The following is an 11,379-nucleotide window of genomic DNA, read 5'->3' as shown; positions in this document are numbered from 1 at the left end:
ATTGTACAACTAATTAACTTGACAATGTTCATCATTTTCATAGACAAAACCGACTATTTGATTTAGTTTAAAGACTTTTTTTTTTTTGTCTATAAAAATTATAATAATGACAGTAAAATTTGAACTTAAAACTTTGTGCATATATGACTTAACTCTAATAATAAATATTTTAAGGATTATTTAAAAGAGTATTACTCAAAGACATAATTTCACTAAGTTAATGGTTTATTCTAATCTTTCTTTGCTTAAACTTTAGTTTTATGTTTTTATAGTTTAATGTTTTTATTTATTTTTTGGGATCATATAATTCGATAAAAATTATTTTTAATTATAATTTTTTTTACATTGTTATTTAATCACATGAATTGTCATGCATAATAAAATTGTTGATTTTTTTTTTTTTTTTTTTTGCAATAATTACCTTCAAAAGTTGTATATAAAATAATTTTCAATTAGTTAATTATGTAACAGTTATAGAAAAACTCAAAAGAAGATTAATGGAGATGTGAGGATGAAAGGTATGATCATTGTTGGAACTTGGAAGCAAAAGTTCCAAATGGAATGGGACTTGTGGAAAAGGTCAAGGGAGTCACAGATAAACACACTATTGATGATGATGAGAATATGAAGTAGTGGCATTTCTGTAAATATGTGACTGGCAGTTGATGTTTAGATTCAATCAGCACCGTAGAGAGAAACTCAGAGAATGAAGCCAACACATGAAAATAACAGAAACCCATAGATGATTGCATATGATAGTCCAATGCACCTCGTGCCCATCACTTTCACCCCAAAAGATTAAAAGAAACATATATTATATAGTTTAAAATTTGTTTTAATTCATGTTTTTTATCATGAACATTTTGAAAGAATTTTCAATTTTTCATGTATCAAATAAGTAAAAAAAAAATGGCATCCCAAGTGTAGTTCAATATTAATTAATAATATATAAATACACTCACTAGCATAATATTTCAGACTTTCAGTACACTTAATACCTGCAATTTTGTCTCCAACATTTTCAGTATTTTACTTTTAATATCACTTTCACGTGACTTATATCGTTTACATTAATCAAAATTTTCCCATCTGCCTGGTGAAAGATATGCAGAAGATATCATTTCTGCAATGTGACACATGCTGATCAAGTAAAAGTGAATTTGATCCTGCATTGTCTTTGTTCGCAATATAATTCATTCCAAATTAAAATTGTATGTTTGTCATATAAATGAAGAAATAGGGTATCAAAAGAAAAGGAGAAATAATTGTTTCCGGGGTATTTATAATTTATATATGGAAAACTCATTATGCAGAAGAGATAATACACATGGAATAGGAAACAGAAGAATTGAAGAAACTTGGGAATTGGCTAGTCTGGTCCCTTAAATTGAGCAACAATAAAATGATTTCAAGTTGAACCCTCAATTTGTTTCATTAAACTAATGTGTCACATTGGGATTTTGACATATGATCTAATGAAAGTGAATTTTCTTGTTCACTTGTCCCATTTAAGTGAACCTTTTTTCTATGCAATATATTTCACTTTTTTCTGTTTTGGGGGCCTCAATAGATTTGAGAACCTTACACACAGAAATTCGTGCAGGGAGGAGCATGATCTCGTACTTTTTTTCTTTTGTTCTTATTCATGTGTACAGAAAATGTTGTCTAGCATAAACATGAAAAAAATGGTGCAAATCAGTGGGCGTGAAGGATGGTTTCTCACAAATCCATCCTTGCTAGTACAATAATAAATTTCTTTATTTTTTATTCATCAGCAATTTTTCTTTTCACTTTCGGTTTAATAAGGAAAAAAGATGAACAAAAAAAACTTAATTGGAGGGTCTTTCTGACCATATAGGTGTGGCTCATGGCTTAAGAAGACAAAGTGACAGAAGTCTTGGCCCGTGAAGGTTGCACGTGATCTTAAAAGAACTGTGACAATTAGTGTGCCATTGACACCTTATAGATTAGACCCATTCACGTGGAATTTTTTTTCTTTTTTTTTTTTGGATTTTCCACAAAATCTGCATTCATTACATTAATAATACAACCTAAATTTATTTTTTTAATCCACAATTTGTATGGATGAAGCAAACAGGTGAAATGTGATGCATATCTCTTACCATGGACACAGAAAATGAGAAAAAGGGGATAGGATCTAAAATAAAATCCACATCATGTTATAGACTTAGAGCATGATTAAATATAAATCTATAAAAAAAATTAATAGTTTTTATATTAAAAAATTCTCAAATATTTGTGTCAAACTCATATCTACCTTTTCATTCTATGATGGTGAAGGAATCTTTGTTGCTCTTCACTTTTTATAATTTGAAATAATCAAGGAACAATAATGGTATTATTATGGGGTTAAGCTAGGAAAGTTGGACAAGACATGAGGTAGATTTGGCCTCAACCTTCATCCAATAGGGTAATTATGAAGGGCATGCATTCATGGTAAAAATACAATAGTACCCTCCTTAACTGTCTTTTTGTTTGGTCACATGCAATGACTTGGTGTACGTGGAAGGAGAATAGCAACCCAACTAAACAAATTCTAACCAAAATTCACAAAAAGGAAAACAAACTAATTAATGAAAGATAAAAAAGGAGGCGAGGGGAATGAAATTATAAATGCATAGCATTATCAAGAATATTTTAATGCTTGCACAATTATTATTAGCCTTGAAGTGCTCTCCTTATATAAACATAACCGTCACTTGTTTCTTTAGCAACACAAAGAAACAATCTCTCTGTTTCTTCCAACTCTCTTTGCTCTCTCCTGAATTTCTAAGGTAGCCACCAAAATGAGTGGCTTCAGTTTCAGGGGCTTCACATGCATGCTTCTCATTGCATGTCTCATTTGGTCCTTCAACTTTGAAGCCTGCATTGCAAGAAGGGGTAAGCACTGGAGGCAGAGCAGAGATGTATCAGCTTCAGTGTACAAGAAAAGAGGAAAGAATTTTGGCAATAGTCACAACAGAAACCATGGTGGAGGATCAAATTCAAAACCAAAACCACCATCACATAAAGGTACACCAACATTACCAAAGCCTCCTTCACCACCACCAAATGGTAACCCCACAACTCCACCACCAAAACCTTACAATGGTGGCACTGGCACCACCTTCAATGTGCTAGATTTTGGAGCCAAGGGAGATGGAAAAACTGATGACACTAAGGTAACACTAACAACTCTTTCAAGTTTCAATCTCATTACACTCACAAATGCTTCTGCTTACAAGATAACATGCAACACTAACAATTTTCACCTCATCATAGAACTATTCCTTGTTCCCAACAGAATTCAGGGAATTCCAAAGTTATGAACTTTACCGGGAAAGTGAGTAAAGGGGGGAATATTTTATGTTGCTTGATATTATATTATTCGGTATTCCAATTAGAAATCTAGGGAGTGCTTTTTTAAACAGGTTTTATATTTCCTTTAAATTACTTTCGGAAAAATGTTTTTTATTTCTAAATTACAAAAAACAAGGTTTAAAAGACTCTAGTCTTAGCCGCAATATCATTTTTTAAGTTATGATCACACAATTGCGACTGCATGATCACATTTGTAAAAAATATTTGTCTTTTTATTACTAACAATTATAATGGTTTTTCATTAGTAACAATTATAATTGGTATAAATTAAAATACCCAATACATATTAGTCCTTGATTATCGATTTTAAAATAATATATAAACTTTGTTTATAAAAAAATTATAATAATTAGTAAGAAATATAATCACAAACTTGAAATGATCCGGGTTTTGGTAACCAAGTCCATGGTAATTGGTAAAGTAATAGGCCATTAGGAGCATAAAGATTTTTTTTTCTTCTGTCTTTTCTGTATGGATGTTGCTCTTGAGGTAATAGTGTATGCCATTAAAGAAAATTTACAGTGACAACCATAGACTGAGCAAAATAAATAGTGAAAAAAAAAAAAAAAGTGAAGACACGAGAAGAAACCAAAAGGGGGTGGGACCCACTTGAAAAATGATTCTCGTTACGACAGTTAGGTCACACTTGCTACAATAATTTTTTAGTTTATAGCACATAACGGTGGTAAGCTATGCTTTACCAAATAGGACAAACCTAGCGTGCCTATTATTTAATATAAATAATTTCATTGCATTCAAATTAAATTGTTATGTTAAGTTGGTAGTTGGTGTTATTGTATTGTTTTTATTATTTTTTGTGGAAGTTGGTAGTGTAATTGAAGCAGCTACATATACATTGAAATGAAATGCAGGCATTTCAAGGTGCTTGGGCTGAAGCATGTAAAGTAGAAGCATCAACCATGGTGGTGCCAGCAGACTACGTCTTCTTCGTGGGGCCCATTTCATTCTCGGGCCCATACTGTAAACCCAACATCGTTTTCCAGGTAACATATCTACCCAAAGAGAGAAACTAGCAGGAATGAGCAAAGAGAGAAAATAACAGCAATAAATAAATTATAAATTATAAATTAAAATAAAAAAGCGAAAAACAAAAACTAAATAAATAACATTGTACCCCACAATTGTGTCATAACTCATAAGCCAAATGCGATTTGGCATAAGAAAATAACGTCCAAATTTCTGTCATGCTGGTAAAGACAGAACACATGTCTTTCATTTTCGTATGAATAATTTTAAATTTAGTTACATTTTTTTAAATATAAATATTTACAATATAATAAAGAGAATATAAGTAATTCATTTAAAATAAAACAAAAGAAATTAAAATAACATATATCATTTTCAAGAAAAATAATTTGATAAATTAAATAATTTCCAGGAGAGTTGTGTACATTTTTTTGGTGGACAAATTAACATATGGCGATGAATTTTCGAAAATATATGATAATTGATGCAATATGTATAATTTTATAAAAATTTATATTTAGTTAACTAAATAAATGAAATTAAGTAAGCGATTAAGTGAGTTGTGCAAATTTTGTAATTATTTAAGTGAAATTCATATGTAATGATGGACAAAGAAAAAAAAAACAATAAAAAGGCAAAAAGCCACTTAAAAGTGCCCAATGATAAAAGACAATTAATCTTTAATCAAGAAATCGTACATATGATGGAAAAATTATGCTTAAATAAATTTATCATAAGCGACATGATTACGTGACCAATTACAATCTCTCCACAACCACACCACCATAAAATAAAAATAAACTAGCTCTTGCTATTATTCTGCATATTCTCACATAACATATATTTACCTAGACACGTGATTGTCCGTGTCCATTATATTACGCATACTGTAGCAACCGACAATGCAGTTGAAGTGATGTTAATAAGGTTGTATTATGTCAGCTTGATGGCACCATTGTTGCACCAACAAGCCCCAATGCTTGGGGCAAAGGGCTACTTCAGTGGTTGGAATTTACCAAGTTGGTGGGAATTACCATTCAAGGAAAAGGCATCATTGATGGAAGAGGCTCAGTGTGGTGGCAAGACAATCCATATAATGATCCTGATGATGATCAAGAATATCTCTACGTTCCTTTCAACCAAACAGTAGCAAGTCCCCCACTGCCGGTAATTGTAATTTTCTTCAGAAATTTTACCAACATACTCTTTTAAAAATCACAAAAATTTTAATCAATAATAAAAAATGTGTTAAAAATATTGTATAGATTGGTGCTTTATTTATTTATTGTTTCATAGTAATAAAATTTTCTTCTTAACCACATCTAGTTTTATTGGTTAAAATTTATTGAAAACTACAAAATCAAAATAGAGTCATTAAATAGAATGTTAGACTCATCAAATTTTGTATTTTTTCAATGAATTTTGACCTGTTTAAAAGAGTGGAAATTGCTAGCATTTCTTATTTAAGGTCTGACTTAGCAATTCTTTTACTTATATGAGACTAATTATTTTTAAACCCATGTGATTGTACTAGATTGAAAATGAGCTTGGAGGAAAAATGCCATTCGTGAAGCCAACTGTGAGAACCATTTTATACCTTTTACAAAGCCAATTTGATTCATGTTTTGGAGTTATTATTGGAACATAATGAAGGTTTTTTATTTTTATGCATTCACAGGCACTGAGATTCTATGGGAGTTTTAATCCAACAGTTACAGGAATAACAATTCAAAATAGTCCACAATGCCACCTCAAATTTGACAACTGTAATGGGGTCCTGGTCCATGATGTTAGCATATCATCTCCTGGGAACAGTCCCAACACTGATGGAATTCACCTTCAGAACTCCAAAGATGTGTTGATATATGGCAGCAGCATGGCCTGTGGTAATAATTCTTTAAGTTATTATAGAACATTTCCGTTTCATTTGAATAGTCACAACTCACAAGGCAATGTAAAGGGACAAAAGTTACAATGAAGATGAAAACTCTAGACAAAAGAAGAAAACTAACATACAAAGTTCTATGCATGTTCTATGATTCCTAAAAGAGCATGACATTATCTTATCCTATCCACAACCATGTTGGACACAGCACATAGCAACAAAAAAAAAGTTCCAATGCCTGCTAGTCATGAGCTACACGACACGTGTCGAGAGCAAAATGCACACTGCATCATCCAATTGTATAGTACTCTGTTAGTCCACAAACTAGCCTTTGTTTTTTGTATTTCTTCAATTACTCTTGTCTTATTTGAAAATAGAATTCTGTTAGTCCTTTACAACTGAGGCTGGATGAAAATAGCACATCCAGTGGTCCATAAAAAACTTTGGGAGGGGGCTGGTTGCTAATGGACAAAAACAAAAGTAAAACAAACTATGTAAACTTACTGACATAAATGGTCCAAGTTATGTGTGTTATTTAAATTTTAAATGTTGTGCAGGAGATGACTGTATTTCAATACAAACTGGATGTTCAAACGTGTATGTACACAATGTCAACTGTGGACCAGGGCATGGAATCAGCATTGGAAGTCTTGGAAAGGATAATACCAGAGCCTGTGTTTCAAACATTACTGTCAGGGATGTCAACATGCACAACACAATGAATGGTGTCAGAATCAAAACATGGCAGGTAAAATGACTCATGTAATTGTAATGTATTACTATTTCCCATTTTCAAGGTTACAAGATTGATAAAGTATCAAAACATTATTATTTTAAATTAGCCATCACAATGACTTCAGTGATCTGTTAACTGAATTGGTCGTGAAACATCTTGGAGCACAATATATCAGAAATCAATTTTAAACCTTAAACTTCTTTCTACATAAATTTTCAGGTACTGAGAAATTGCCAAACTGAATAGCTACTCTATAACTAACATAACATGTAGTAAAATTGTATTTTCTTGTAGCCAACAATCCAATCAAATTAATTAAATATTTGTGTGTTATCAATGCTAAATATGATTGAACCAAATGTGGGAAAGTTCTCATTGAATCCAAGTGCTCCCATCATTTCCAACATTAGATCTTGATGGGAAATTATGATCTGTTGCTAACTAAGTAACATAACATGCATATCTGCAGGGTGGATCTGGCTCAGTGCAAGGAGTACTATTCTCAAATATACAAGTTTCTGAAGTTGAATACCCAATTGTGATTGATCAATTCTACTGCGATAAAAGAAATTGCAAAAACCAAACATCAGCTGTGTCTCTTGCTGGAATCAACTATGAAAGGATAAGGGGGACTTACATAGTTAAGCCAGTTCACTTTGCCTGCAGTGATAGCTTACCTTGTGTGGATGTTTCTTTAACCACAGTTGAGTTAAAACCAATTCAAGAAAAATACCATCTATACAATCCTTTCTGCTGGCAGACTTATGGTGAATTAAAAACTCCAACACTCCCACCAATTGATTGTCTTCAGATTGGGAAGCCCACAAACAATCGAATTCAGACAGATCATGATTTATGTTAATCAAAATGCTTAGCCACCTAGGTAAAGTATGTATATTGTAAAAATCCTACTACTATATAGGAAATTTTCTTCATTAGGGTCATACTCATTTTCATCATTGTCAGAATATACCGGCCCTGCTATTAGCAAGAGGTCGAGAATAGTATAATAGGCAGCCTTGTAGCTGTGGCATTTTGCCTGAGTGTGAGATATTATACAAGTGTTAGCATCTATGAATAAAAATATCGTTATTTACCCAATGTCAGAACTGTGGAATTTTAATCAAAGGACAACTCAAAAGAACATAATATATTGCAGTTTGCCAGGTTACATTAGCCACATTTGCTTGCAATTTTCACAAATTAAAACCATGGCTGCTGTATATAGAGAATTAGAAAGACATTCACTTCTGATCCCATAACTATTTGTATAATGAAGAAGAGAAATTCTAACAATACACTCCACACTTTTTTAAACACATTATTTAATTGGTTGAAATTTATTGAAAAATATAAAATTTGGTAAGTCTTACATCTCATTTAATGACTCTCGTGATTTTGTAGTTTGTAATAATTTTTAACCAATAAAAATAGATTTATTAAAAGGAGTGTGTTAGAAAGTGTGTTGTTAACACTTTTTTAGTGAAGTAAAAGTAGCCATGCATAAACACACACACGTTGGTGATTCCAAGCATGAGAAATGCATATTGAGGAAAATTCAATAAGAGGATAAGGGTCCTATATGAGGAGGTATCTTTCTCTATTCTAACTTATCTCTCCAGAAAATAATTACATAGTTCAAAACACATCAATCATATGGTTCTTGTTTTTGAAGTAGCTCATACATCCACTTATTGTGTCATGAAGTCTTGCCCCCATAATCTAGTACTGAGTACTGACTACTGATTATTGATCTAAGCACAAGAGGACTCCATCAAACTAAAATATTTGTCCTTAACAGCTAGTAGCCTTTATTTTCATAAAAGAAGATAGCAAGCAGCAGAAGAAGAAAAAATTACAATCCCTTATTGGTTCCATCTCTCACTCTTTATTGCCTTCTCAAAAATCAGTTTAAATGTTGTATTTGTTGGAAAATCTTAAATTTCTAGAGATTCCGAGATATCCGAGATATCCGATTTAAGTTATCTGGAATTATTTGATTTATCTTTTGAGTTATTTTGTTTCAGATTAGATAAGATAGTTTTTTGATAAGTTTTGATTTGATAAGATATTTTATTATCTTCTTGTTAGTTCAGTACGTTGTAAAATGGCTATTTAAAGGTCATCTCTTATTCAATAAAAAAATACAGTGAGTTGCTACGTTCACCCACAACATTAGTATTACCTCGTCTCTCTTATTTTTTCTACAAATTGGTATCAGAGCTTTATGCTCTAAGTGCCGAGTGTGAGAGGAAAACAGTGTGCGCCTGTGAAGGAGGAAGAAAGAAGAAAGAGAGAGTAATGGCAAAGGTTGTGAATGGAATGACCGTACCACAACTGTCAAAGAAAACCAATTATGATAATTGGTGTTTACAGATGAAGACCCTGTTGGGTTCCCAAAGTCTGTGGGATATAGTGGAGAAGGGGTTTCAAGAACCCGAGGAGGACGAAGACCAATCTGTGGCTCAGATTGCCGCATTGGAAAAGACACGAGTGAAGGACAAATCGGCTTTGTATTTTTTGTACAATGCCGTGGATGAGTCAGGCTTCGAGAAGATTGCAAACGCTGCATCTTCAAAGGAAGCATGGAAGATCTTGGAGGTTGCGCACAGAGGTAACCACCGTGTCAGACAGATCAGACTTCAAACTCTCCGAGGAGAGTTTGAGTGTTTGAAGATGGAGGATAAGGAACAAGTATCCAAGTACATAACTCGGGTGGAGAAGGTGGCTAACCAACTCGGAAGGAATGGGGAGTCAATGCCAGCAAGTAGAATTGTGGAGAAAATCTTGAGATCATTAACAGATGATTTCGAGAGTATCGCATGCGTAATTGAGGAATCAAAGGACTTGTCAGTCCTCTCAGTGGAAGAGCTCGCTGGGTCACTCGAAGCCCACGAACAAAGGAGGAGGAAGATGAAGAATACACTTGATCAAGCATTACAGGCGCAACTTAATTTGAATGAAACTCGGAACACCCAGGGCCGAAGATTAGGAGGCAAAGGACGAGGTGATCATGGAGGACGAGGCAAAGGACGAGGTGATCATGGAGGTGATCAAGGACGAGGTAGAGGACGAGGTGATCATGGAGGTGGACAAGGACGAGGTGATAGTAGCCAAGGAAGTCAGCCGAGGTCCGAGGTGGAATGTTATAAGTGTGGCAAACTCGGCCACTACGCAAAAGAATGCAGATCGGCAAATTGCTACAACTGTGGCAAATACGGTCACATAGCAAAGTATTGCCGAGCTAAAAGCCGAAGTGAAGAGAAAGAGAAGAATCTTCTCACAGAAGAAGAGGACGAGGAAGCAGGAATTTTGATGATGACGCAGAGCTCGGAGACCAAGCTACGTCCGAGTTGTGCCTCCGAGGATGAGCTAAACTTGAGTTGCGTGGAGAGATCAGTAGTTGAGCTTCCAAGCTCAGATGAGAAGTCAGAAGCCGAGCTTGATTCGAGTTGCTTAAACAACTCGGTCTGGTATTTGGACACTGGGGCGAGCAATCATATGTGTGGAGAAGAGAGTTTCTTCAACGAACTCATCAAGGTGAAGGCTGGATTCGTGTCATTTGGAGATGATTCCAAGGTTGCGGTAAAAGGGCATGGAACCATCAAGTTTATGCAGAAGGATGGACGAGTTGGAGAAATAAGAAATGTCTACTACGTTCCCGAACTTAAGAGCAACATCTTAAGCATGGGGCAGATGATGGAGAAAGGCAACTCGGTTCTGATGAAGGATCGAGTGCTTTATTTGAAGGACAAGCATGATCGTTTAATAGCCCGAGTAGAGATGAAAAAGAATCGGATGTATAAACTGGAGCTGAACATCCTTCAAAATAAGTGCTTGAAGTTGGACGTGAAGGATGAAGCCATGATGTGGCATTTTCGTTTTGGGCATTTGAACTTTGGAGGTTTGGCCGAGCTATCAAGGAAGGAGTTGGTGCACGGACTACGCGGTGTTGAGTTTGACAAGAAGTTTTGTGAAGCATGTGTACTCGGAAAGCATACAAGAACAAGTTTTTCGAACTCGTCCGAGCACAAAGTAAAGGAGCAACTTGGCCTGATACACACTGACTTGTGTGGACCAATCTCTCCTGCATCCTTCAGTGGTAAGAAATATTTCATCTCTTTCATAGATGATTTCTCTCGAAAGACCTGGGTATATTTCTTGCAAGAAAAATCAAAGGCATTTGAAGCTTTTAAAAAGTTTAAAGTCATGGTGGAGAAAGAGACTAACAAGCAAATTAAAGCTTTGAGGTCGGATAGAGGTGGAGAATTCACATCGGCAGAGTTTATGGAATACTGTGAAGAGCAAGGTATAAAACGTTTTCTCACAGCTCCATATTCACCACAACAAAATGGAGTAGCTGAAAGAAAGAATCGGACTATTCTTGATA

General features: G+C 34.2%; 1 protein-coding gene across 1 annotated transcript; it reads left to right on the top strand.

The window, feature by feature from the left end:
• Positions 1 to 2,687: 2,687 nt before the first annotated feature.
• Positions 2,688 to 8,090, top strand: LOC109795301 (Pectin lyase-like superfamily protein). The gene is made up of 7 exons (XM_020354757.3): positions 2,688 to 3,182; positions 4,254 to 4,385; positions 5,311 to 5,535; positions 5,903 to 5,947; positions 6,047 to 6,254; positions 6,811 to 7,001; positions 7,459 to 8,090. The coding sequence occupies exons 1-7, from the start codon at positions 2,808 to 2,810 to the stop codon at positions 7,849 to 7,851; spliced, it is 1,569 nt and encodes a 522-aa protein (XP_020210346.1). The 5' UTR covers positions 2,688 to 2,807; the 3' UTR covers positions 7,852 to 8,090.
• The last annotated feature ends 3,289 nt before the right edge of the window (positions 8,091 to 11,379 follow it).

This window comes from Cajanus cajan, chromosome 5 (assembly GCF_000230855.2).
Source record: "Cajanus cajan strain Asha chromosome 5, NIPB_CcT2T_4, whole genome shotgun sequence".
Taxonomy (NCBI): domain Eukaryota; kingdom Viridiplantae; phylum Streptophyta; class Magnoliopsida; order Fabales; family Fabaceae; genus Cajanus; species Cajanus cajan.
Note: the sequence above shows the minus strand (reverse complement) of the source record. Positions and strands in the feature narration are given on the sequence as shown.

Bases quoted from the DNA above. Each gene is read 5' to 3' on its own strand.
- LOC109795301 (XM_020354757.3), top strand. From the start codon at position 2,808: ATGAGTGGCTTCAGTTTCAGGGGCTTCACATGCATGCTTCTCATTGCA. The intron at 4,386-5,310 runs GTAACATATCTA...GTATTATGTCAG, and splicing joins AACCCAACATCGTTTTCCAG to CTTGATGGCACCATTGTTGC. The intron at 5,536-5,902 runs GTAATTGTAATT...TGATTGTACTAG, and splicing joins TAGCAAGTCCCCCACTGCCG to ATTGAAAATGAGCTTGGAGG.